This window comes from Ustilago hordei, assembly GCF_900519145.1.
Source record: "Ustilago hordei strain Uho2 genome assembly, contig: UHO2_contig_01, whole genome shotgun sequence".
Taxonomy (NCBI): Eukaryota; Fungi; Basidiomycota; class Ustilaginomycetes; order Ustilaginales; family Ustilaginaceae; genus Ustilago; species Ustilago hordei.
This window is the reverse complement of record NW_024545270.1, coordinates 1,579,076-1,606,450: the sequence shown is the minus strand read 5'-3', so window position 1 is coordinate 1,606,450 and position 27,375 is coordinate 1,579,076. Positions and strand designations below refer to the sequence as shown.

At 49.2% G+C, this 27,375-nt stretch overlaps 6 protein-coding genes across 6 annotated transcripts; 4 read left to right on the top strand and 2 right to left on the bottom strand.

The window, feature by feature from the left end:
• Nucleotides 1–1,409: 1,409 nt before the first annotated feature.
• On the top strand, nucleotides 1,410–3,347 carry UHO2_00448 (uncharacterized protein; the record flags this gene model as incomplete). Its single annotated transcript, XM_041557068.1, has 1 exon — nucleotides 1,410–3,347. The coding sequence occupies one exon, from the start codon at nucleotides 1,410–1,412 to the stop codon at nucleotides 3,345–3,347; it is 1,938 nt and encodes a 645-aa protein (XP_041413002.1).
• Nucleotides 3,348–3,563: 216 nt separating this feature from the next.
• UHO2_00447 (uncharacterized protein) lies at nucleotides 3,564–4,825 on the bottom strand (the record flags this gene model as incomplete). The annotated part of the gene is made up of 2 exons (XM_041557067.1): nucleotides 3,564–4,629; nucleotides 4,713–4,825. The coding sequence occupies 2 exons, from the start codon at nucleotides 4,823–4,825 to the stop codon at nucleotides 3,564–3,566; spliced, it is 1,179 nt and encodes a 392-aa protein (XP_041413001.1).
• Nucleotides 4,826–5,244: 419 nt separating this feature from the next.
• Nucleotides 5,245–7,935, top strand: UHO2_00446 (uncharacterized protein; the record flags this gene model as incomplete). Its single annotated transcript, XM_041557066.1, has 1 exon — nucleotides 5,245–7,935. One exon carries the CDS (start codon nucleotides 5,245–5,247, stop codon nucleotides 7,933–7,935), a length of 2,691 nt encoding a protein of 896 aa, XP_041413000.1.
• Nucleotides 7,936–8,298: 363 nt separating this feature from the next.
• UHO2_00445 (putative b mating type locus, bW1 allele) lies at nucleotides 8,299–10,490 on the bottom strand (the record flags this gene model as incomplete). The annotated part of the gene is made up of 2 exons (XM_041557065.1): nucleotides 8,299–9,621; nucleotides 9,885–10,490. 2 exons carry the CDS (start codon nucleotides 10,488–10,490, stop codon nucleotides 8,299–8,301), a joined length of 1,929 nt encoding a protein of 642 aa, XP_041412999.1.
• A 230-nt stretch (nucleotides 10,491–10,720) lies between these two features.
• Nucleotides 10,721–12,235, top strand: UHO2_00444 (putative b mating type locus, bE1 allele; the record flags this gene model as incomplete). The annotated part of the gene is made up of 1 exon (XM_041557064.1): nucleotides 10,721–12,235. The coding sequence occupies one exon, from the start codon at nucleotides 10,721–10,723 to the stop codon at nucleotides 12,233–12,235; it is 1,515 nt and encodes a 504-aa protein (XP_041412998.1).
• Nucleotides 12,236–13,151: 916 nt separating this feature from the next.
• UHO2_00443 (uncharacterized protein) lies at nucleotides 13,152–13,883 on the top strand (the record flags this gene model as incomplete). Its single annotated transcript, XM_041557063.1, has 1 exon — nucleotides 13,152–13,883. The coding sequence occupies one exon, from the start codon at nucleotides 13,152–13,154 to the stop codon at nucleotides 13,881–13,883; it is 732 nt and encodes a 243-aa protein (XP_041412997.1).
• Between the last annotated feature and the right edge of the window lie 13,492 nt (nucleotides 13,884–27,375).

Here is a 27,375-nt window from a genome sequence, read left to right as displayed (position 1 = left end):
GCTCGTGTCCTCCTTTGCATGTGAGTCTGTAGGAGTCCATGGTCTCCATGGAGACTGCACTACGACCATGCTCTCTACTGGTATTGACTAGATCTTCGATACCTGTGCTCCTTCCATATGAACCAGTGACCCTCCTGCTTCTTGAGCATCCAAGCCCATGACACTTTCCTGACAGTGGAGGTGCAATTGAGCTCAAAATAGTGGTCCAGGAAGCAAACATGACAGGGCTGGAGTTTTTTTGGCCAGCTCCCCTTTGACTTTGGAACATCAGCTGAGGTGCTTTTGCTGATGTGATTCACAGTAGACTTGCTCATACCAAGTTGCTCAGCAACTGAATGGGTAAATTCCCCATTTTGGAGGTGAAAGAGTGCTGATTGGCACTTCTCTGGGGTGGTTTTCAGCATGATGGTGTCAGACTGGAAGTGTTGCCAGATTGCTCACAGTCATTTGATTGAGCTGAAACTTTCCATGTCACTACTTTTGATGTGTATGAAGGCACCCACCAAGTTACATTGCAAGTTTCATTGTAGTCAAAAGCCCACAAGGTCAGGAATGGAGTGGTGTCACTATTTGGCAGCATGCTCCATAAACTGTCCCACAATAAAAAAATTCTCAGCTCTTTTTTGAAGCACAATTTTTGCATGTAATGTCAATATCGATTACACAGTCTTGGAGAGAAGAAGCAGGGCTTTCAGACAATATCAGACAGTGTGGCAATCAGACATATGGCTATTGAGCATTGGAGTGATGTGTGGTGATATGTAAAATTGTGGGACAGTTTATGTGTGAGCTGTATATCAAGCTGAGGACACTAGGTCCTCACCATGTTCTTTAGTCAATTGAGTATATTTGTTTCTGCCTTAAAGAAGTAGTGACATCATACTTGGACTCTCCCCAATTGCCAGTTATTGGGACCAAAACTTCTTCACTTCTATTACGAACGAGCCACAACTCAAATTTCCGGCTGTCGGGAAGGGGAGAAGTGGGCCTTTTTTTTATTTTTATTTTTATTTTTATTTTTATTTTTTATTTTTTTTATTTTTTTTTCAAGAGTGCAAGATCGCTTGATTCTTGCTAAAACCCCTTTCTGCAAAAATCCCAACTTGAACCTCTACGTGTCCTCATCTTTCTTTCCTTCAAGTCGCACCTTCCCCTTTCCCTGTGAGGCGGTGCAATGGGCCAAGCGCGAGAATGCCGAGATGCACACCCTCTAACCCCCACTTCACAGCTTCTTTGTGCAAGTTGGCTGCAGCTGAGAAGGGTTCATGGCTGTTGCGATTGACGCCCAATAGACTCTTTTCTCACGTCAAATTGCAAGCCAGCAAGACAGCCATCTCATTTTCATCATGGCCATTGAAGCGAATAGCCGCCAGCTATCCTAACCCGTCGAGGTCATCACCATCGTCATCATGATTCGGCCCGCCACCCCGGGCACTTTGCTCACCTTGGTCGCTGCTATCTTGCTCGGTCTCGTCACCATCTCCACTCCCATAATCAAATCCATCTACTTCCTTGAAGCTACCATCGGTGGAGGCGGTTCTCAAAATGGTCAAGTCGCACAATTCGGTACCTTGGGTTACTGCATTGGCGACACCTGCAGCAACCCCACCCTAGGCTACTCGTTCGACCCCAACCAGCTTCTCGGCATTCAGGTCATCTCTGGCAGGTACACAGGCGCCGTCATCAAAGGTCTCACATACACTCTCGTTCTTCATCCAGTTGCTCTCGCTTTCGCTGTTGTTTCGGTGCTGCTTGGTCTCATCTCGCACTGCCGAGAGCTTTCCACCAACTGCTTTGGCACCTTTGTCACTGGTATCGGCGCATTCATCACCATCGTCGCATTCGGTCTCGATCTCGCTCTGTTCATCGTTGCGAGACAGCGCATCAACTCGATCAATGGCGCTCGTGCTAGTCTCGGTATGGCCATCTGGATGGCCTTGGCAGCATGGATCCTCATGTTCCTCGCCGGCTGTGCTTTCAGCTGCGGTATCTGCAGTCGAAGGAGGCGCAACTGTGTCAAAGACCCGCATCTTCCTCCCGACACCTATGGAGCACGCCCAGCTGCTCCCATGCAAGATCGCTACGCGGATCAGATGCGAATGGATGCACTCGATGCTGAAGCAGACAGGAAGCGCAGACAGGCTGCCTTGGACAGAAACGGTAGGGGAGGCGATCTTCCCAAGTTTGCCGAGTACGAGACCGAGTACGAGATGCCGCTTAAGAAAGACTACGACGAAGGGGCATACGATAATAGTGCCAATCACCAGCAGCCTGGCCTCGCTTACTCGACTAATAACAGTGTTGGTCGTGCAGGCGCCGCTGGCGTTGGAGCGGCTGCTGGTGGTTCGTTCATTAACGGCGTCGGTCAGGGCTATGGCAGAAGGCAAGCTCAAAGGAGCCGAGCGGAGGACTTCTCCAGCTCTCCACCTATGCTGAACAACTCGGCTGGTCACGGTGCCCACAATATCGCTGCTCAGAGGCAGAACACCGTTTCCTCTGTCGGCAACGGTGCTGGTAGCGGCATGCCTACTCCCTCACACATGTCCAACGCCCGCAGTGAAGCTACTTACGTTCCTAGCCCTGGACCTCAGCCATACCGCGATGGTCTGGACGGCACATCTTCGCTCACACCTGCACCTCGTTCTTATCCTCAGGTCTCGTCTCCACCACCCATGCACGACTACTCCCAACAAAACCAGTACCAGTCGCAGCAACAGTACGACTCGTATGGCAATGTGATCCCTGCCTCATCATCTGCTGGTCAAGGAAGTCAGTTCAGCCAGCGTGGAGGCGTACATCGCCAACCCACTGGAGAGTACGGCCATCCCACCGAATACTCAGGAGCTACCTTTGGTCCTTCCTCATCTGGCTTCCACGCACAGTCGAACGAAGCCGCTGGTGCATCCGGCTCTCGCATGCGCGGTCCACGCAATCTGCCTGTCATTCCACAGCACGAAGGCGCAGAACCAAAAGAGATCGTCTATGACGATGCTGCAGCCGGCTCATCCGCCGAGCGTCGCCAGGGTACTGTCGATGACGGTTTTGGCTTAGCATCATCCCACAATCACGAGGCGACTCACGATGGATACAACCAATACGCATCTTTTGCATACGATCACCAATCGCAACAACAACATCAACAGTATCACTCCTACCAACCATCAGGACACTACGATGATGCAGCTAGAGGCGAACCATCTTCATCTGCAGCAGTAGGACAAGCGTATGGCCATCAAGAAAACAACCACTACAATGACTATCAGAGCAGTGCAGGTCCTCCTGGATACGAAAGCGTTGCTGGTGGATCTGGGTATCAGCATAACCATCATCCTCGCGAGAAGCACTAGATGCTAGGGGATCCCGCAAAGCCCATTTATATAGTTTTGCTTTGTTGTTCTGATACTTTTATATAGTTTTTCAAAGATTGGCGGGCCGACGTAATTGAACAATATGCTCTTCGCTCACTAATGATCTGCGTGAAGCTGTTGAGCAAAGCAAAGCAAAAGCGAGAAAACCTGCAGCAGAAACGACCTTGAATTACACGAAATCGATTAAAAATTTGACTACAACTCATCATCATCAGCATCGAACAGCGGCGCTCTTTCCTCCTCTCCTATCCTAATTCTATCCCTTGCCATCGCACCTTCATCTTCCAAATCTAGATCCAACGAATAAGGTCTATTCCCGATCTCAATTCTCGTTGGTCTACTCGTCACATTGCTCCCCGACCTCCTCACAATCGAAACCAGCCTTAACGCCTGTATGACATTCCTACCAATCAGAAGAAGCGAGTCTAGCAGCTCCTCGCCTTTACCTGACCTTCCGCCTCTCGGTGTATCTTCGTCATCGCCGGGGTAGGTAGATCCGCGGCGGAAAGGCGAGCATTCGTGATGGAAAAAGATGACCAATAGCGTAAGGGCGCAAAGTAACACAAGGCCTAGATCGACGATGTTGTACGTGCTTTTCCAGAATTGTTTGCCGAATGCTACTAATCTGATGCCTACTTCCGCAATGAGAAGGAGGTTGATTGCTAACTCCAAACCATAGAACAAGGTGCCGGGACAGTCGGATGTCAAGCTGATTACGACGGTAAGGAGCGAAGCAAGGGCCATACCAGCATAGAACCAAAGATAGGCGCTGGAATGGACAAATCGATTCGCTACGCCTTTCAAGATCTCATCCCTCGACAAGAAGTAATGTGATCGTGAAAGTGTGGGTTGTGATCCATCATCGGTATTGACTCGAGAGTAAGGGCCTGATCCAAATGCGTTTTGGTCGTACACTGTTCCTATTCCAATTATGACTTCTCTTGGCGCTCCTGCCCCCGCCCCACTTCCGTTCCCGTTCCCATTCGTTGTTGGGTAAGGTGAAGCCATGTCAATGAGTCGTTTAGCCCAAAGCTCTGTAGAGACGGAGAAAACGTTCTTTGTATGTCCTGCTGCAGCGGCTGTGCGTCGAACAGGTCCGTTGGCGACCGAGCTGGATTGAGCACCCGAAGCTACGATCGGATCGGCGATATGATGTCTCTGCCTAGTTTTGACCCCCGCATAAAGGTTGCTGGAAGGCTCGAAGGATGAAGGAGGTGGATCGTTATACTGCGGCCAAGAAGGGGTGTGGTGCAGAGCGGAACTGGAAGGCGCTGCAGCTTGCACAGCTGCTGCCGGTGTGAAGGAAGCTATTTTGGCTAAACAGACACAAAGAGTCTATGTTACGGCACCCTTTGAGCCGGAAAGCAGAAACAGCAGAACGGTATTGGGTGAAAGAAAGAGATGGTGGTGAGTGTGGATGGTGGCTGCAGCCATGTGACTGGTTGTTGAGGGTGCATCGCTGGACCCGGGAACAGCAGCTGTTGCCCGCGTGGAGGTCAAACGCTCACGGGCCGAGAAATCCGATTTGTTATTTTAACTGCGATCGAACATTATGCGAGGCCCGAGAAAATGAGAGAGACATCCTAAATCCACACAGAAGGCCACAGTCAAGCGATCACCTGCAAGCTGGACTGCGCTGTGCTGTCTGTGTGTTCTTTTGGCACTTTCGGGTTCTTCTTGAAAATCGGAAGATCTGCTTCTCTCTGACGCTGCACGGACAGCAACCACTCACAACGCTTCCGTCACGGGTCGGCTCGGTTCTTCTTACACTTTTCTCTATCACCATCACTTCACCTTTCGCGACATTCAGCACCACCTTTTGTCGGCATCGAGCAGCAAGAGCACTTCACCTGCTCCCGACAAAAGCTCGCCCACCATGCCGCCAAAACGAGCCGCACTCCCCACCAAGGAGCGCACCCTCTTCCAGCGGCTCATCCAAGAATACGAAACCAAAAAGTACAAACTCGGTCTCAAAACCGCCGACACCATCCTCAAAAAGTTCCCCGACCATGGAGAAACCGTCGCCATGAAGGGCCTTCTCCTCGGCTCAACCCATCGTCGCAATGAAGGCATCGAATTAGCCAAAAAGGGAGTTCGCCTCGACCTAACCTCTTTCATCTGCTGGCACGCTCTCGGCATTCTGCATCGTCAGGATAAGAACTATGAAGAAGCGATAAAGTGTTACACCCAAGCACTGCGGATTGAAGGTGGTGGAAATGTGAATTTGTTGAGGGAATCGGCATTTTTGCAGTTGCAGTTGAGAAACTACCCTCCGATGGTGGAGAATAGGTTGACGCTGTTAAGGATGCAGCCTCATTTGAGGATCAATTGGATTGGGTTGGCGGTTGCGCACCATTTGGCGGGATCACTGGAGGCAGCGGTGAGGGTGTTGGAGGGATACGAGAATGTGATGCGCGATATTCCGGATAGGAGTTACGAGCATTCAGAAGTGTTGCTGTATCATGCGAGTGTGTTGGAGGAGCAAGGCAAGTTTCAGGAATCGTTGGATTTGATGGAGGAGAGCAAGAAAAGGATTGTGGATCTGAGGGGGATGCAGGAGGCTCAGGCGAGGTGTTTGGCTGGGTTGGGGAAGAAGGATGAGGCTGAGAAGCTGTGGAGGGAGTTGATCAAGTCCAATCCGGAGAACAAGAGGTACTTTGGTGGATTGCTTAGTCTTCTTGGGATCACTAAGGAGGATGGCTCGACCGCAGAGAAGGACAAAGCGGTGGAAGTGTTCAAGGGTTTACAAGCCGACCATCCCAAATCTACTGCTGCTAAACGTCTGGCTCTCATCCATGCTACGGGTGATGACTTTAAAACTCAAGCTATAGCCTATGTCAAATCAGCACTCGTCAAAGGCGTTCCTTCTCTCTTCTCCGATCTCAAATCACTCTACCAGGACTCAGCCAAGCAAGCCGCACTCGAAAAGATCGTTGAAACCCTCCGACTCGATTGGGCACCCACCACCTCCCCTTCCCCAGAAGGCACAGACCCACCAACCTCCTATCTCTGGTCCCTCTACTACCTCGCCCAGCACTACTCCCTCATCGGCTCCTCCACCCTCGCACTCTATTACATCGATTCCGCCATCTCCCATTCATCCACCCTCCCCGAATTGCACATGGTTCGAGCTCGAATCCTCAAACGAGCCGGTGATCTCCTTGGCGCCTCTGCCGCCATGACTGACGCCCGCTTATTGGACTGCCAAGACCGATTCTTGAACTCCAAAGCCGCAAAATACCTACTCCGCACAAACGACACCCCTGAGGCCGAAAAGATCGTTGGCCTGTTCACAAAACCAGACGCTCCCTCACCCACATACGACCTGAACGAAATGCAGGCTCTTTGGTACCTTGCCGAAGAAGCTGATGCTTTCGAACGCACCGGAAATTATGCAATGGCATTCAAAAGACTGGGGCAGTTGGACAGGACGTTCCAGGAGTTTTGGGATGATCAGTTGGATTTCCACTCTTATTGCATGCGGAAGATGACTCTTCGTTCCTATGTGAATCTGGTGCGGTTCGAGGATCGGTTGAGAGCTCATCCTGCGTATATTGGGGCGGCGGAGAAGGCGGTGGGTTTTTATTCTAGGTTGCATGATAAGCCTGATACACCTGCTTTTGTGGAGGAGGAGAAGGGAGAGGAAGAAGATCCAGCTCTAGCTGGGTTGAGCGAGGCGGAGAAGAAGAAATTGTTGAAGAAACAGAGACAGGCAGAGGCAAAGAAGGCGGCCAAGGCGGAAGCGGAGGCGGCAGAAAAGAAGAAAAAGGCAGAAGAAGCTGCTGCTAATGGCGAAGCTGTCGATGATGAGGGACCAAAACCAGATCCTGATCCGAAAGGGTTGGACTTGTTCAAGTCGGTGGCGGAATTGCCGTTAAAGCAGGCGCATAAATGGTTGAGGTTCATGCAAGAGCACGCGCCGCAGAAGCAAGAAACATGGAGGAGTGTGTTTGAGGTTAGTGTTAGGGAGAAGAATTGGTTGCTTGCCACCAGGGCCGTTGTGCACTTGCACAAGCTCGGAGGCGAGACAACAGATTTGGTTGTAAGATTAAAGAGTCAGCTGCCAGATTTGAAGGGGGCACCTAAACCAATCGGAAGCGTCATCGAAAGTGCACTGGTGGAAGTTATTCCTGCTGAAAAGCCACTAGCTACGTTCTACGCGGAAGCTTTACAATCCCCTCACGCGTCAAAACCCGAAGTTATGCTCGACAACGCTCGCGCAGCTATCTCTTTGGGTCGTCCTGAAGAAGCTTCCTCCCTCTTGCTAAACCTCCCAACCGCTATCTCACAGGCTCAACTCACCGGTCCGCGAGTCAGAAACAATGCGTTGGAGACCACCATCGAAGCCCGTACCCTCCTCGCACAGATCGATGCGGCTAAGGAGGACGAATTTGATGGCAAGGCAAGGGAAGCCTTTCCCCTGGCAAACGCTTTCAAGTCGGCGGAGATGCTAGAGGAGGAAAAGAAGAGGAGGGATGAGGCGAGGGCGAAGTGGGAGAAGGGTATTGAGGAGGAGAAAGTTGAAGGTGAAGCCAATGGAAATGCTCTGCATGAGCCTTTGCTCTAACTTCACTCGTTCGTTGTATAGCATTTGCATACATCTCAAATATCATACTAGAATTTATCTCGAAGCGGTCTGTGACAGTCCGAGCCTGGCAAGTGAGCAGGGGTAGAGGAGATCGAGGAACGAGACTTGATTGCGGAAACACGGAACGATGATAAGAACACGATGAGATTTAGCACATGATGATGATGAAAACGAGCAAATGATAGCGAGCGGAGCACACGAGCGTGAGACGATATACGAGAAATCCAAAGAACAATCAAGAACCGAAACGAGGGCAGTTTGAAGGTATAAGAAGCAAAAAGACAGGCCACCCCGACCATCGAGCTTGTTCGAGGCAAAGTTGGAGACGTAACAAGCCGCCTCTTATTCGAGGAAAAACATCTCCGAACCAAGATCAAAGTTCAAATAGAACTGTGCGGGCGCTTCGCCTCCTTGCACCTGTGTTTGACTTCCACCCGCAATCGCACCTTCTCCATCCACACCCGCTATCGAAGCCTGTGTGGGAGCAGGAGCGAGGAACGAGCTATTTAGATAGTCCTGGATGTCAGACATCTCTACTTCGAAGTCAAGGCATGAGTTGGCTGCGTCCATGCCACCAGCGATAGTGGGAGCGGTCTGGACGAGGGGCGCTTGAGGGGAATACTGCTGGTGAGGGACGAACGGGCTTGAAGAAGGCAGGAAGGTGGCTGGAGCAGATGCGGCAGACTCGAAGAATTGGTTTAGATCGAAGGAGTCGTTCTCGTCAGCGAGGGAGAAGCTGCTGTCTGTGGTCGTGTTGCTGCAGCTACTCGCGAGCTGATTCGAAGGCTGGTTTTGCTGGAAAGACATGCCGAACGATAGCGGCTGGCGCTGTTCGATCGCAGTCTGGTCCACAGGAGTGTTGCAAAAAGGTGGGACGGGAGCCTCGTCCTCATCCACCCATCCATCGTCGCCCGTCGCCGTACTCTCCATCATGGCCCAAGAGCTTCCCGCAGCGCTTCTCTCACTAGCCTGTCGCATAGCAGAGATATCGAGCGCTTTTTGGATACTCTCCCTCAACCCCTTATGCAAAGCCTCTTGATTGAACTGCAGGTCACCAAAGTTGAGCTTGATCTCGCCTGAGTCAGTGTGGAAGCCAAGCTGCTGCTGTTGAGAAACATTACTCAAATTGACATTGTCGCTGGTAAAGGGCGACCTCTGTTCCTGCCCTACGCCAGCATAGGTGGGGTGTGGAGGAGTCGCCATAGTGACAGCGGGCATGTCTTGCTTTGCATGACCTTCGTACTTGAGCGGATTGATGAGGCGGAAGACATTATGGGCCCTACCAGGACTGTCGAAGCAGTCGCTTTGACTGCTTGAGGTAGAGGATGAGCTAGTCGATCGCAAGGAAGGGCTGCCCCACGAGGTGAAAGACTTTTCGAGCTCGAGGGAGGAAGCTGACGCTTCGCTTGTGGTGGAGCAGGCACGTGGAAGACGAGGCTTCTTGAGGTTGAGGGAGAAGTCGTCCGAGTCAGAGACGGAAAGGGAAGGTGAGCCGCGACCGAGTGCGCCGTATGTCTTGCGCTTCTTCTCTGAGAGGGTGAAGTCACGCGTGGTTGGGGAAGAAGGTGTGTGAGGCTGTTCGGGATGCAGGTCGAAATGTTGAGGGGGCGTGGTTGGCTCGGTCTTGGATCCTTTTCGGCCCTTGCGATTGCGGCGATTTTGAAACTGTAGAAAGGGGATCAGAACAAGAAGGGAATACAAACGGTCAGTAATCGCATCCTTCATTGGTACAGCACATTAGATGAACGAGTGGCTGAAAACTATGTCGTATGAAGTCACTGTCCGCGGGCTACAGACAAGAGAATCACTCCCTCGTCGATAGGTCTGGACTCCCTCTCTAAATTATGGTCATCATTGACATTGGTCGTGCACACGCATCGGTGAAAGATTATAGCGAGAGTCGCGGTACAGGACAAAGCTTTACTGACCCAGATGGTAACCTGCTTTGGCTTGAGTCCGGTGACTTCAGCCAGTCGATACTTTTCGGCTTGCGTGATGTTCGGTGTGTGTTGGAAGGCTTGTTCGAGGACGCGGACTGCGTCAGAGTCGTGCCCGCGGCTGGTCTTGTGAGTGTAAACTTTACTGCTTGTCACAGCTTGAGATGTCAATACATTATCGCTTTGGTGCCGAGCATCTTCATTGCTGGCGCAGCACCTGAGAGCCTCTCGTACCATTGCGGACCAAAGGTCCCGTGCTTGGCCACCGAACTTCCGGGCGAGGCTTTGCCTGAACTTAAGACAGAATGCACCATCATCGTTGCCTCGGCTTCGCAGCGTGAGTACCGCCTCTCTGTAGCCTTCTTCAAAGGCTAATCGTAGACCGGAGATGTGGTGCTCGAAGATGTCGAATAATCTACGCTGACCTTCAGCTGAAAGATCGAGTTGGAGCAAATCTTTGCTTAATTCATCGCGTTGGGGGCACTGCAGATTGAGACTCTCGACAGTGTCACCGTCTGATGGAAATGTAGACATTGAAGCGGCAGGCGGTAGAACGTCGTGAATCTGGACGGCTAGCTCGTGGATTTGCTCTAGCATGGTCGGTGAAGTCATTATTCAGAGAGATGATTGAGGAAGAAAGGGAAACTGCGAAACAGGCAGCGTAGGTATCTGAACTGACGTGATTTTCCAGGTCGGCCGCACGAAGGAATTTCGCTGGCTCAAAGCAGGTTGCAAAGCGCGTGATCCCTCGAGGAGTAGTACTTAACCCGTTGTAACACAGTTGCTCTTGCTTTCAGACCCTCCATCATCTTTTCAGAACTGCCGACATGCCTGTTACCTCTTTCACCTTTTCAGAGCTCCTCCGGACCCTTCAAGACATCGAGGATGGCCTCCTTAGAAGCGCTGGAGGTTTTGGCGTGGAAGCGATTTCCGAGCTGTCTCAATTTACACCAAGCACCCTGCAAAGCCTAGTCAATGGCTGCAAAGATCTCGATCAGGTTGGAAAGATCAACCAGGCTGCCAGAAGGATCCAGCTGGTAGCAGAAGCAAGATTATGCTTGGAAGAATCAAGTGCGTCGCTCTGCGCAGAACTGAGCAGAGAAGCAAATACCCTCCTCAGCATCCAAATCTCTAGTCGCTCGGTGAAGCATTCGGTTGACCTGTCCGAAATGTTGCCGTCATATCACATGCGAAAGCACTTCCTCGCGACCCTACACGACCCTTATCCAACTGCAGAAGACAAAGAAGCCCTCGTCCGGGTAACCAACGAGTCCGTCCTCCAGCCCGGTTCCCCTCTCAAGAAGCGCACCTTGCTCAGCGTGGAGCAACTCACACTATGGTTCATCAACGCGCGCCGACGATCTGGCTGGTCCCAGATCGTTCGCAAGTTTGCCCGCAACGATCGCAACAGAATGAAGCTTCTCGTCCAAGCCAAGATGCTTACCTCTAACCCCTCAGCACGCTCCATAGCAACACAATCTTCTCTCGTGCGCAATCTCGATGACCTTCTTCGCGAAAACCTCGGCCACCTCACACCAGCAGACAAGGAAGAGTTTGAAGACGATTGGAATAGTATGATCAGTTGGATCAAGTACGGTGTCAAAGAGAAGGTTGGTGATTGGGTATACGATCTCGTCGCCGCGAACAAGAAGTCTCCTCCCAGGACGGGTCAAGCACGAGCAGTCACTACCGCAGCAAACAGATCTCCAGCACGCAAGACAGCAACCAAGACACAGACGAAGACAGCAACCAAGACACAGACGAAGCCGAGGAAAGCAAAACAGCGGGCTAGCAAGGCACCTTCGATGGACAGCACTTCCGTCTTGGAGTCAACTCCGGAGCTGAGCATGTGTTCTACGGCGGATAACAGCTTCAGTTCCTTCGGTAGCAATGGTTCGCTGGTGCAGCACGATCCTTTCCAGCAGTACCAGTTGCAACAAAGCCCTTCCCTCAACACGAGAGGCGGGCGAAAAGTCAAAGCGTTGCCCAAACGCGCTGCTCAGAAATTGCCCGCTGAGGCGCTTTACATTAGTAAGTCTTCTCTCTGGTGCCCGCATAAAGCCCTTGACACAAACACTGAACAAGCCCTTTGTTCTGCTTTGCCACTCAAAGACAACAACGAGAGCGGATCAATCGACACGTGCTATCCGGTGCCTGAAGAGCGCAAAACTGCCCTTTCTCTCGCGTCCGAGGCTCTGGCACAGGCCAGCGGTCAGACCAACTCTTATCTTCCCGCTTCGAAACAGCAGATGTTCCCGCCTTACGATGCGATGGGACAGATTCCTTTCGTGCCTAGAAGGGAGAATCTCAGCTCCAACAGCCTTTCTGCCGCTTTCGGTTGATCCGAAGCACGCTTTGTATTATTTTTGCTTTGTTTTTGGAAATATCACACCATTCTGTATCACACTTTTTTGGCTTTGAATACATGACTGTTTGGGAGCATGAAAGCGACGCTCATCGTGCGGAACAAGGCTCATCTCATAGTCCAAGGAGGTAACAGAGGGGACATTTGAGCTTGGATCCCTTCGACCCTATCACATGCGATGACGAGCTGCGTTGACGCTGAAACGAGATACAAAGGGAAATTGTTCGGCCCGCAAAAAGGGGGGCGGAAATGAGCAAGAAGGTGGGTTGAAGCACTCCCTTTGTGTTTTTTTTTTCCGCAACTTCATCCGCAGTCAGAAACTCCAATGCCTCTCGGTGTCTACGGTTTCTCGTAGTCGTGCCACTTCCTCTTGCATGATGTGACGATAAGGAAGAACAAAGGGAACAGTCGTGCGGCTCATTCTGCAACAGGCAACGCTAGTAAGACGCTCGGGCCGCTCCCGCAGTTTATTATTCCCCTTTGTTCATCCATCGTGAGAATCTTTTTTGCGCCTCCCCACAGACATCCACTCCATCGGCGTATCCGTGACTTTATGAAGAATCTCAAGGTTGCTGTAATATGGAATGCATTCTCACAAGGCCGGGAAGAACAAAGGGGAGCTTGCTTGGTTTTTTTGAGTTGGCACTCTTTGATTAGGTTGTGACAGCTTCGGCTGTAGCTTCTTGCGTCGGAGTTCGAACCGACTATCTCATCTGTCACTACTCGCGCGAGAGTTTTCTCTACCTTGTTCTCGGCAGTCGGAAGAGCGCTTGGAGACTTTTTGGCTGCATTCCAAAATTTCGCTCCATCAACACCATTCGAACCCTTCTCCACCTCTTCGCATCAAAGTGCCAATCTCCGCTCATCACTCACAAGCAAAAGCATAGCCAATGATGTCATCATTACGGCAGAGCCCACTACCCACGCTACAAACTCTCTCTTCCTCCTTCACCGACCTTTCGAACATTCTTCAACCTCTCCTAGTACACAACTACGAACAACTCAACTCCGCACTCCAAGCCAACTCTTCCACCACCCAAAACGCCTCCGAAGATGAGCTCCATGGCCGACTCGATGCTGCACGAATGCAAGTTTCTGTCGCATACGTACTTATGGATCTCGTTTGGATTCTGCTGAAAACAAAAGGTGTCGACCCGATGAATCATCCAGTGATGCAAGAGTTGGAAAGAGTCAAAAGCTATTTCGGCAAGATCAAGCGGGTGCAGGATAATGAGAAGGAACCTGCTGCCCAGGGCGAGAAGGGCACGAAGGTGGATAGGAGTGCTGCAGGGAGGTTCATTAGGGCTGCATTGGCTGGTGAGCCTGGTTCTACGCCTGGGAAGCATACGAAGTTCAACGATGAAAGTGCTGAGAAGAAGGATAAGCAGGTAGAGAAGAAGGAAGTAGAGCAGGCAGAGGCAGTGGCAACACCGTCAAAGAAGGAAGCAACTGCAGCAGGCACGGGCACCTCATTGTCGAACAAGACGAAGCGACCAGCTATGGATCCGTTCGAGGGGTATGACAAGCCAAAGACGCCAAAGACTGCTCCCGCCACACCATCGAAAAAGACAAGCATTGCGGCTTCTTCACCAAGCAAGAAGCAGAAGAAGAAGTCTCACAAGTGATCTCTCTACCTTCACAGCATCATCATCCACTGTCGTGTCGTTCATTGTATTTGTAGGAGTTTCATCAGCAATCGCATATCTCAAAAAGAACAAACATATCTCGGAAAGCGAGTCAGGATTGTGACGATTGCATTGATTTTAAGTTAAAGAGCGTCGTCGAGATCAATCGGAAGTGCATCAAAGTCAATGATCACAAGTGTCGATTGCGATGAGTAATACTATTCTAGGTACATGTTGAATCAGGTGCTTATATATGTCTCAATCCTTCTCATGTGCATGTGTTATGCTAAGGGCCAATAAGGCAATGGCATGGGAGAGTGAGTGTGAGGTTGAGGAGGTAAACACCAGCTGCCTGGTGACTGGCATCTTGGGCTTCGACAGTTGGCCTGGACAATGCACTTAGTCCAAGTGAGTGAAGTTGGCAATTTGGTGTGTGGGCTCAGCAAAGGTTGCATTTGAATGCATCAATCGCCAAGGTGTCACATGCTTCAACTCCCCTCCTCACTAACAGAGCAACCATACAATCCTGCATTAATGATTCCAAGGTGAGTACAGGTGTGTGATAGGAGTTTCCCAGAAATGGGTTTCATGAGGAAATCAGCAATGTTGTCTCCAGTTTTAACATACCTAATCACGATATCTCCTTCTTGTATGTGATCTCAGATGAGATGGTATTTTGTGTCAACATGCTTGAGTTTGGAATGCATGGCTTGGTCCCTTGCCACTTGAATGCAGCCTGTGTTATCCATAAAGATGATAGGAGTATGGTCTCCAAATCTAAGTCCATGGAGAAGGTGCTTGTGGAATAAGGCCTCCCTGGTGGCAACTGAACTGGCAATATATTCTGCCTCAACTGCTGAGCTGGCCATGCACCTCTGGATATGAGAGTTCCAGGTGACAATGCTGCTGAAAACCTTTACTATCAAGCCTGAAGTGCTCTTCTGATCAGCATTAGGGTCTGAAGCCCAGTTTGCATCTGTATAGGTTTTGATGGCATTTCCAATTGTTTCTGCTCTGCCAATATGCAATATGTTGTCTTGGGTCTGGTTCAGATATTTGACAACACATAGTGCTGCCAGCATCATCTCTTCATTTGGTCGAGACATGTGCCACGCGAGTGTATTGACCGCATAGCAGATGTCTGGATGGATGGTGTCACAGGGCCAGCGGGCCAGCGCAAGAAGGATGCACCAAATTGACTGATGGCATTCATGGTAATGTTGTGCAGGATCAGCAGATCAACATATGAAGGGTATGCCAAGTTGATCAGCACCAAATCATTGGGGATTGACAGAGCTAAGTGGGCTGGTAGCACATATGATTTATGAGATCAACTGAACTCTGGGTTCCAGGTTAATCTCATGAGGATCAATTGGAATCAGCTGGATCAGCATGCCTCAGCAAATCGGCCAATACAAGCAAGTACCAGGAGATTCAGGAAGGAAGGTACTGGCATTAGAAGGAGAAGCATATGGAGATAACCACATGTAGGAGCAGGGGACCAAGCTCAGCATCACACAGACAGTTACTGCTCAAAGGGTGCATGTGTATAGCCACACAGGACCAAGCACAGGGGGCAACTGCATGATCAAGGGGTTTGGTCACAAGGTCCAACAGGTGGCTAAGGGGACTCACAAGATAAGGACAGGAAGGTGGTCGCCAGTGAAGAGAGAAGGAAATGGTGAACAGATTGGTTAAACAAAGAGGAGGAGCTGTGTTGAAGGGGTTGTCACACATCATCAAGTGGAAAGGGAGCATGAAGGTGAAAGGGCAGTGTTGCATAACCATTATGCTGTGCAGATGGTAGGGGTGCAGCATCAATGGGATTGATGCCAGCAGGAGAGACAGTGTTGAACAGGGGACAAAGGCCCCTCAAGAGGAACAGGATAGGTGTTGCAGGTGACACCAATCGAATGCATAAATACTCTCATTTCACCATAGCATATGAGTGGATCTGTCATGGGCCTGGATGCGCAGAAAGAAGGAAGAACCGAAGTTCATATGAAGGCAGTGCAGGAATCAAGGGATTGGGCAGTTCATAGGATTTGCAGCAGAGTTCACCAAGATTGGCAGTAGAATCAGCTCTATGACAGATCTCAGTGAAATTGGCATGAGCATCATCAATATCACGAATCCCACCAGAATCTGCAGCAAGCACAATCATGTGACAGATTCCATGGAGATCAGTGACAAGGATGTCCATACAATGATTCACATGCAGGACGGACCAAGCTCACATACAAAGGGGACCAAGCTCCACTGGGCCAAGGACCAAGCCTTGCCAAGATGGGGACCGAGCTCAGAGACATGCAGACAGGTTACTGCTCAGGGGCTTAGGAGATAGTGGATAAGAGAAACGTTGCCAGTTGAAGGAAGAAGAGCTGTGTGATGGACACCAGCAAACAGGTCATGAGGAGGAAGAGCAGTGTCGACTCCATCGACACTGCTCTGGAAGGACAGGAGCAACAAGGCTTGATGAGGAGGAGGAGTCTCATTGGAGACTCCTGTACAGTACTCGATGAAGAGGGTACTCTCTGGAGAGAGAGAGTGGGAGCAGTGTCGCTGGTGATGCTGCGAAGAGGTATATAACCATACCTTCTCATTGCAAATGGTCGAGTGGATCCCCATCCACTCTACACACCATATAAAACTAGTTATCACTTCAGCATAAGTATACATTAGTTTTCAGTCAGCATAGTAGTAATCAATAGATTGCTCCTCATTGTAGCACATGTGTTGTATCACTGCTCACTGACATCCGAAGGTGGTTCATAGCAAACCAGCAGTCTGGATAAAGATAGAACCGAAGGCAGTAGTCCACTGCGGTCTGGGGATCACCTCAAGTGATAGTCGACACACTGGACACTTGTTGTCATGGGCCTGAATGCTCAGGAAGCAGGAGGGTCACTGGTTCATATGGAAGGAGCACAGGTATCAGAGATCTAGTCGATACCAGTAGAGAGCATGGTCATAGTGCAGTCTCCATGGAGACCATGGACTCCTACAGACTCACATGCAAAGGAGCACTGAGCCATATGTGAGGAGGGCCAGGCACAGCCATGAGGAGGACCAAGCTCAAGGAGCAGGCACAGCCATGAAGAGGACCAAGCTCAAGGAGCATGCAGATGGTTACCACTCAGGGGCTCGAGAGACAAGAGTCAAAGGAACCGTCACCAGTCAAAGGAGAAGGAGCAGTGTATAGGAAACCGGCAAGCAGGTCCTGAGGAGGAGGAGCAGTGTCAAAGGAGTTGACACAGCCCAGGAGGCACAGGGGTGCCAAACAAGCAGGACAGCAAGGAGGAGGAGCAGTGTCGAAGGAGTCGATAGCTCAAGGAGGACAGGAGTGGTGCTAGAGGGGCCCCCCTGTACAGTACTCGATGAAGAAGGTACTCTCTGGAGAGAGAGCAAGAGCAGCATCACTGGCGATGCTGTGAAGAGGTATATAACCATACTTTCTCATCATCAAAGGTCAAGTGGATCCTCATCCACTCTACACCCATCATAACTAGTTATCACTTCAGCATAAGTATATATTAGTTTCAGTCAGCATAGCAGCAATCTATCAGGGTTGCTCCTCATCATAGTGTGTGTGTTGTATCACCACTACCTGACGTCTGAAGGTGACCCATAGCAGGTCAGTGATCCAGATATAGATAGAACCGAAGGCAGTAGTCCACTGTGGTCCAGGGATCACTTCAAGCATCAGTCAACACACTGGACACTCGTGTTGACACCACCAACCTTATCACCAACACCATCAACCTCATCATCATCAACACTCACACCAGACCTTGGTGTCATCATAACCTATGTATTGATATTGATCATGCCGAGCTACCCCTGAACAGAGTGTCCACAGGTCAGCTGAAACCTATGATAGTATATACAATGAACACCACCCACAGTCATTGCACAACTTGATAGTTGCCGAATGACTAGCTTGTTGAGACCGATACCAAGACAATAGCTGTTGCACAGTTTGATAGTCACCAAGTATCTCGACAGACCGACCTGGGTTTCAGGCGCGAGACCCCTGACACTTGTGTCGATGCCAACAACCTCATCATCAACAAGATACTCACACCAGACCTTGGTGTCATCACAAGATCACCACCAACATATTGATATTGATTGTGCCAAGCTACCTCTGGATGGAGTGTCCACAGCAGTTAGTCGAAACCTGTAATAGCAATACTACAACTACAGATTTGAGCGGGAAAAGTGATAGAGATGGCTCTATCAAATGTTTCACCGAGAATCGAAATACCACTAGTGTTGTTGCATAACTCGACAGAATCGGTAATAGTATCGACACTACTACCGAACTCAGGTTTCAGGCGTGCGACCGCTGACAGGATCCTCATCCACTCTACACACTACTTACTTACTTACTTACTTGACTCTTAGTTTCATACCATTGCAATAGCAGTGCTCTTGCAATGACCCTCAAACATGTGTGTTGTATCACCGTTAGGCATCACCTGTAGGCAGTGTCTTCCAGACACTTGTGGTCCAGTTCTCAACTGTAGGCAGTGTTCTTCAACACTTGCAGTCCAGTTAGTTATTGTAGGTGGTGACTCACACCTGCAGTCCAGTAACTCCCATTCTCTGTAGGCAATTAACATATTGCAGTCCAGATGATGTCCAAGAGCATTATCAACAGTACTGTGAACATTCATACTGTAGGGAGAGGGTATTACTCACTCTCCAACAAAGAGCATATGTGCCACACAACCTCTGAATGGAGTGTTCAAGGCAGTCAGCTGAGACTTACCAGTCGAAGATGTCTGGTTATGTTTTAAGTCAAAACATACCAAGTAGACCTTACTCAATCAACCCCATCTATACTGAACAAATAACACCCAAAACTAGTCTATGGCACACGACCGCTTACACTGGCTTCCACACAAGATTGATGTGTGTACCATCAGCAACAAGCCAGCCCCAGCCCCACTCCTCTACACCAGTCTTTTCTACCACCTGTCAGCGGTCATGTGCCTAGAACCCGAAATATGTGGTGAAGGTCGACTAAATCCAATCTCGGCAAAATCTGTCATAGAGGCCTTCTATTACTGTTCCTGCCAGAATCTGTTGTCAAAGCCTACTATACTCCTTTTCACTCAAATAGCTTATAACTGGGAGTTATCACAGATTCCAACTGACTGCTGTGGACACTCCATCAGAGGTAGCTTGGCACGATCAATATCCAATAGGCTCCTTGAGATGATACCAAGGTCTGCGAATGTGTTTGACTTGACACGAGTGTCCAGTGTGTCGATGAGTTGGTTGATCCCTGGACCGCAGTGGACGACTGCTTTCGGTTCTAATGATCGAGGGAGCCGGACCACAGTATGTACTGCCTTCGGATGGCGTCAAGTAGCTTGTGATACAACACATGTGCTAAGTAGATGCAATGCTCTGCAATTGCAACTGTTGACAAAACTAATAAATATACTCATGTGAAAGTTAGAGCTAGTAAAGAGTAAGGTGTAGAGGGGATGAGGATCCACTTGACTACTACAACAGGAAGGTATGGTTATATAACATCTTTGCAGTGTTGCCTGCAACACTGCTCCAGCTCTCTCTCCAGAGAGTACCCTCTTCGTTGAGCACTGCTTCTCCCGCTCCTTTGTGGTTGAGGAAAGCTAGTGTCACTTCATCATTGATAGAGTCACCCCACTTCATCCCAGTGGCAGTGCTCCCCCTTTCATCTACCTCCTGATGCCAGCACCCATCTTCTTATGCCGATTTCATTGTCATGTAGGGCCCCTCCCACATCAGGTGGCAACCCTTCCTTGTCTGTTGTCCTCCTCTTGTGGGATTGGCAATAGAAGCGTCTGTCAGCGGTCGCGCGCCTGAAACCTGAGATCGGTAGTAGTGTCGATACTATTACAGATCCTGTCGAGTTATGCGACAACACTAGTGGTATTTCGATTCTCGGTGAAACATGTGATAGAGCCATCTCTATCACTTTTCTCACTCGAATCTGTAGTTTGTCATGGGCCTGGATGTGCAGGAAGCTGGAGGATCCATTGGTTCATATGAAGGGAGCGCAGGGATCAGGGAATCGGGCAGATCGTAGGATTTGTGGCAGAATTCACCGAGATCTGTCATAGAATCAGCTCTATGACAGATCTCACTGAGATTGGTATGATGGACGGAGGTACCACAAATTCTGCCAGAATTTGTGGTAGTCATGATCATATGGCAGAGTCTGCAGAGATCAGTGGCAAGGATGATAGTGTGGTGAAGCTTCACATGCAAGTAGTGGGATCAAGCGCCGCCAAGAGGGGACCAAGCTCAGGAGCATGCAGCTGGTTACCACTCAGGGGCACACAAGATAGGAATAAAGGGGGACCATTGCCAGTCAAAGGAAGGAGAGCAGTGTAAGAGAAACCGGCGAGGAAGACATAGAGAGGAGGAGCAGTGTCAATGGAGTCAGCACAGCCCAGGAAAGACAGACGGGACAGTGCAATGAGGAGGAGGAGCCTCTTTGAAGACTCCTGTGAAGTACTCGATGCTGAAGGTACTCTCTGGAGAGAGAGCAGGAGCAGTGGCACTGGCAGCACTGCGAAGAGGTATAAAGCCATACCTTCTCATCATTAATGGTTGAGTGGATCCTCATCCACTCTACTCACCATATAACTAGTCAATACTTTAGAAACATAAGTACTCATTAGTTTTCAGTCAGCATAAGTTGCAATCAATAGATTGCTCCTCATTGAAGTGCATGTGTTGTATCACTGTTTCCTGACATCCGAAGGCAGTTCTTAGCAAACCAGCAGTCCGGATATCGATAGAACTGAAGGCAGTTGTCCACTGTGGTCTGGGGATCACCTCAAGCATAGTTGACACACTGGACACTTGTGTCGATGCCACCAATCCATATTCACACCAGACCTTTGGTGTCATCAGCAAGTTCACATAGTTATTGATCATGCCAAGCTACCTCTGAACACAGTGTCCAACAGTGGTCAGTCGAAATCTGCAATAGCATCATCACAACTACAGATTCGAGCAAGAAAAGTAATAGAGACAGCTCTACTGCATATCTCATGAAGAATTGCAATACCACAAGTGCTGTCACATAATTCGACAGAATCGGTAATAGTATTGATACAACTACCAATCTCAGGTTTCAGGCATGCGACCTCTGACATAGTTGTGGTAATGCTATTGCAGATTTCGACTAACTGCTGTGGAGACTCCATCCAGAGGTAGCTCGGCATGATCAATATCAATATGTGAGTATGGTAACACCAAGGTCTAGTGTGAGTATCTTGTTGGTAATGTGATTGGTGGCATCAACATGAGTGTCCAGTGTGTTGACTATCGCTTGAGGTGATCCCCAGACCGCAGTGAACTACTGCCTTTGGTTCTATCTTAATCCAGACTGCTGGTTTGCTAGGAACTGCCTTCGGACGTCAGTGAGCAGTGATACAACACATGTGCTACAATGAGAAGTAACCTATTGATTACTACTATGCTGACTGAAACTAATGAGTACTTATATGCTGAAGTAATACTAGTTTATATGGTGTAGAGTGGATGGGGATCCACTCGACCACTTATGACAAGAAGGTATGCTTATATACATCCTTCGTAGTGTTGCCTGCGACACTGCTCCAGCTCTCTCTCTCTCTCCAGAGAGTACCCTCTTCGTCGAGTACTATACAGGGGTCCCTGTAGCACCGTGTCAGCGGTCGCGCGCCTGAAACCTGAGATCTGTAGTAGTATTGATACTATCACCGATTCTGTTGAGTTATGCGACAGCGCTAATGGTATTACATTTCCTAGTGAAATATGCAACAGAGCCGTCTCTGTCACTTTTCTCATTGGAATCTGTAGTTGTATTGACATTATGACAGATTTCGACTGACCACTGTGGACACTCCATCCAGAGGTAGCTCGGCACAATCAAAATACGATATGACTCTAAGTGAACTTGATGTGACACCAATGGTCTGGTGTGAGTATGGATTGATGATGTCGACATGAGTGTCCAGTGTGTCGACTAGTGCTTGAGGTGATCCCCAGGCTGCAGTGGATGACTGCCTTCGGTTCTATTGTTATCCAGACTGCTGGTTTGCTATGAACTGCCTTTGGACATCAGGAAATGGTGATACAACACATGCACTTCAATGAGGAGCAATCTTTTGATTACTACTATGCTGACTGTGAACTAATGATACTTATTTGCTTGAAGTAATACTAGTTGTTATGGTGTATAGAGTGGATGAGGATCCACTCAACCACTAGTGACGAGAAGGTATGGCTTTATACCTCTTCACAGTGGTGCCAGTGCCACTGCTCCTGCTCTCTCTCCAGAGAGTACCTTCTGTGTCGAGTACTTCACAGGAGTCTTCAATGAGACCCCTCCTCCTCATTGCATTGTCCCATCTGTCTTTCCTGAGCCATGCCAACTCCATCGACACTGCTCCTCCTCCTTCTGTCCTCCTCACCAGTTTCTCTTACACAGCTCTCCTTCCTTCAACCAGCGATGGTCCCCTATCTTGTGTGCCCCTGAGTGGTAACCAGCTGCATGCTCCTGAGCTTGGTCCCCCTCTTGGCAGCGCTTGGTCCTGCTCCCCCCCATGGAAGCTCATGGTACACCTGTTCCTATTGCTGATCTCCATGGAATCTGTGATAGGATCTCTCCTATTACTGATTCTGGCAGAATCCACCATACCCCCTCTCATATCACTGATCTCGGTGTGATCCATAGTACCATCTTCCCTTGAGCCGATCCTGGGCTTGTAGTACTATCCTCCTTCCTGCCAAACTCGATGAGATCTGTCATAGAGTCGGTACTATTACTGATCTCAGTGAACTCTGCTTCAAATCCCACAATCTGCCCAATCCCTTGATTCCTGTGCTCCCTTCATATGAGCTTGACGGATCTTCTAGCTTCTGCGCATCCCCCCCCATGACAATGGGCTGGGATTGGGGAGGCAGGAGGATTGGCTCCTGCAGTGGTGTCCTCGCGAGGATGCACCCAAAGTACAACCTGGCAACGTCAGGAGGAAGTTGCCGCCACCTCAGTAGGAGGGGCATTAGCAGTGGTCTTAGACCGGGTCTGGTAAGGTGAAGAAGCCATCGTTGAATAAGGAATCAGATGGCGAAGGAAGGTGGTAGTATAGTCCAGACATGATGCTGGACTTGCCTCGACGGAGCTCGGCTCTTAAGAGGGGGGTAATGTCATGGGCCTGGATGTGCAAGAAGTAAGAAGATCTATCAACTCATATGAAGGGAGTGCAGGATTCTTGGAATCAGGCAGATTGAGGGGTTTGCAGCAGAGTTCATTGAGAACTGTGGTAGAAACAGTGCTATGACAGATCCCAGCAAGATCTGCACAAACAAGGGCAGTATTACAAATTCCACCAAGATCAGTAGTAGTAGTGATCATGTGGCAGATTCCACAGAGATCAGTGGCAAAGATGATCATACAGCAAAATTCACATGTGAAGGAGGACCAAGTGTTGCCAAGAAGGGGACTGAGCTCAGAAGCATGCAGCTGGTTACCACTCAGGGGGTCACAAGATGAAGACCAGGAGAACTGTCACCAGTGGGAGGAAGAAGAGCTGTGACAAGGACACTGGCAAACAGGTTATGAGGAGGAAGGGCAGTGTCAAGGGAATTGACACCTAGCTCGAAGAAGGATGGATAGGAGGGATGAGGAGGAGGGGCAGTATTGCAGATGATGCTGCAGGCATGGTATATAACCATGCTCCTCATCACAACAAGTGAGTGGATCGCCATCCACTCTACACCATATAAACTAGTTATTACTTCAAGCATAAAGTACATGTTAGTTTCAGTCAGCATAGTTGCAACCAAGTAGATTGCCTTTCATTGTAGCACATGTGTTGTATCACTGCTCCCTGACATCTGAAGGCAGTTCATAGCAAACCAGCAGTCCGGATAAAGATAGAACCAAAGGCAGTAGTCCACTGTGGTCCAGGGATCACCTCAAGCAATAGTCGACACACTGGACACTTGTGTCGATGCCACCAAACAATCATATTCACACAAGGCCTTGGTGTTAGTACAACTCATATCATTATTGATCATGCCAAGCTACCTCTGGATGGAGTGTCCACAGTGGTCAGTTGAAATCTGCAATAGTATAACCTCAATCACAGATTTGAGCAAGTAAAGTCATAAGGACATTACTATGACATAACTTGACGAGAATTGCAATACCTCACACACAATCACATATCTTGACAGGATCTGTAATAGAAGCGATTCTACTACAGATCTCAGGTTTCAGGCGCGTGACCTCTGACACAATGCTCGCTGTTCTTCGATATCTTGAGTAATGTTCCATTCACCAGGTGTATCTGTCCACCAGCATGGTCTAGAATCACTTGTGCTCCCTCATCCATTAATGCATTGGTTAACAATAAATTCACATTGAGATTCTTAACATACAAAACATTCTGGAGTAGTATATCTCCATACTGAGTTGATATGCTAGTATCTCCTACAGCACTCGCTTCCAAAACCTCTCTTCTGGCAGTGTAAATATGCTTTTGGCAGGTTCTTGGATTAACGAGTGTGCCATAGTTATTGATCATATGAAAACTGGCTCCTGAATCCAGAATCCAACAAGTTGTTTCTTTTGGGTTCAGGGCCTTCTTCCAACTTGGAGTGAGGGAACACCAAGCTTCCTAGTTGGAGTTGGTGAGTGGGGAGTCTTTCAGGATGCTAACAGATGCATTGCATTCTCTTTCCCCATGTCCAACTTGCCTGCATATGAAACACCAGAACTTTTGCAGTCTGTTTGCAGTCTTTGCAATTTTGCCACCATTGTTGCTGTCAATTTCTTGAACCAATCCATCTTGGTCACCATTGCCAGCAGTCCTAGCATGAGCTTCTTGGGGATCAAACTTCTGGGTGGGGGTGCTCTCCAATGCCAATTGGCATGTGCTAAGTGCAGTGGCTAGCACCTCGAAGCTAAGTTGATGGACCATGGCAACTGTTTCCCTGAACAATGGGTGGTGAATCATACATTTCTGGAGGGCCAAGAATAAGGTGTCATCTGCAAATGGTCTTCCCAGGATGCTTCCTTTGGTTTGGATAGTTCTAATTTCTTGTATCAGCTTCCAAGCATCAGAATGGAACATCTTGACATCACCCAGCTGGGTGATCAGGGCAAGCTGGCAGGAGGTCCTGGTGGCTTTGTTGCCTAATCTTGCTTCTATCTTGTTCCAGACTTGATGGAACATGAGATACTTGTCAGGGGTCTCGCGCCTGAAACCCAGGTCGGTCTGTCGAGATACTCGGTGACTATCAAACTGTGCGACAGCTATTGTCTCGGTATTGGTGACTATCAAGTTACGCAGTGACAGCAGGTGGCGTTTGTTGTATATACTATTGTAGGTTTCGGCTGACCTCTGTGGACACTCCATTCAGGGGTAGCTCGGCATGATCAATATCAATGCTATGATGACACCAAGGTCTGGTGTGAGTGTTGATGATGATGAGGTTGATGTCATTGGTGATAAGGTTGGTGGGTGTTGATGATAATGAGGTTGATGGTGTTGGTGATAAGGTTGGTGGTGTCAACACAAGTGTCCAGTGTGTTGACTTGATGCTTGAAGTGATCCCCAGACTGCAGTGGACTACTGCCTTCGGTTCTATCTTGATCTGGACTGCTAACCTGCTATGGGTGCCTTCGGACGTCAGGTAGTGGTGATACAACACACACACTATGATGAGGAGCAACCTTGATAGATTGCTGCTATGCTGACTGAAACTAATATATACTTATGCTGAAGTGATAACTAGTTATGGTGAGTAGAGTGGATGAGGATCCACTCGACCTTTGATGATGAGAAAGCATGGTTATATACCTCTTCACAGCATCACCAGTGATGCTGCTCCTGCTCTCTCTCCAGAGAGTACCTTCTTCATCGAGTACCGTTCAGGGGCCTCTCCTGCTTGGCACCCCTGTGCCTCTTGAGTGGTGTCGACTCCTTCGACACTGCTCCTCCTCCTCATGACCTGGTGTCGACTCGTTTGACACTGCTCCTCCTCCTCATGACCTGGTGTTGACTCCTTCGACACTGCTCCTCTTCCTCAGGACCTGCTTGCCAGTGTCCTATGACTCTTGTCTCTCGAGCCCCTGAGTGGTAACCATCTGAGCTTGGTCCTCTTCATGGCTGTGCCTGCTCCTTGAGCTTGGTCCTCCTCGTGGCTGTGCCTGGCCTTCCTCGCATGTGGCTCAGTTCTCCTTTGCATGTGAGTCCATAGGAGTCCATGGTCTCCATGGAGACTGCACTACAACCATGCTCTCTACTGGTATCGACTAGGTCTTCGATACCTGTGCTCCTTCCATATGAACCAGTGACCCTCCTGCTTCTTGAGCATCCAGACCCATGACAATACTCTCTTACTATGTCCAGGAGAAGGTAGTTTACATTGCATTCGCCTATGGTGTTGATGGTCCCACATAAGGCATTCATCAATGCATCATCAAATGAGCAACTCCATTTTGGGTGATTTGCATCATACATTCCTTTGAGGTGTTCCATGGTGTAGGGTACCAATCAGAGGAAAGACTTTACATGAGCACTCCAGCTGTAATAGTTCTGGGTGGTAAGCTTGGGTACCAGTTCAAGGAGTTTGCTTAAGGTGTGAAAACTGTATCATTTACCAATATCATCATCATCCAACTCAGATTTGGGGTCATCATCAATCTCGTTGTCATCATTGGCAGTGTTCTTGGCCTGTGGCTGTCAGATAATAGTGACCTTCTTAGTCCTTTTGGATCTCTTGGCAGCTTTGCCAGTGCTAGCTTGGGGTTCGTTTTCTTCCACCATGATGGGTAGTTGTCCAGCTTGTGACTTCAGACTCTTAATCAGTTGAAGTTTATGCAATACACCACTTCATCCGGGCTACGTTCTAGCTCCTTTCGTACAGGTGTAAGATAGATGCAATGTGTCACAGGGTCGGCGCAGGAAGTGTGCGCAGAATGATCTGAAGCGAGCATCAGGGGTTGATGATTTGATTGGGATAGTGGTGCATATGATTTGTGGATTCAACCAAGAACTGCAGTTTTGAGTAATCTTGCTAGGATTGATCAGAACAAGCCTACCCAGTATGTTTCACCAAGCACACACTGACAAAGCACCATTGGTGTAGAATGGGTAGCTCATCACGTTGAAACAATGGGAGGATCAGAGAAGGAGTTTCCCCAGCAGGGAAGACAAGAGAGCATGTGGGAAACAATCAAGGAAGGGGACCGAGCTCAGTATCACACAGATGGTTACCACTCAGGGGGGACATGCATACCATCACACAGGGCCAGCCACAGGGGTGACCACATGATCAGGGAGCATGACAATAAGGTCTGGCATGCGACCAAGGGATTCACAAGATAAGAAGGGGAAGATGGTTGCCAGTTAGAGAGGGGGAGCTGTGTCGAGAAGACTGGGGATTAACCATAAGGAGGAAGAGCAGTGTCGGAGAGATCAACATGTATCAA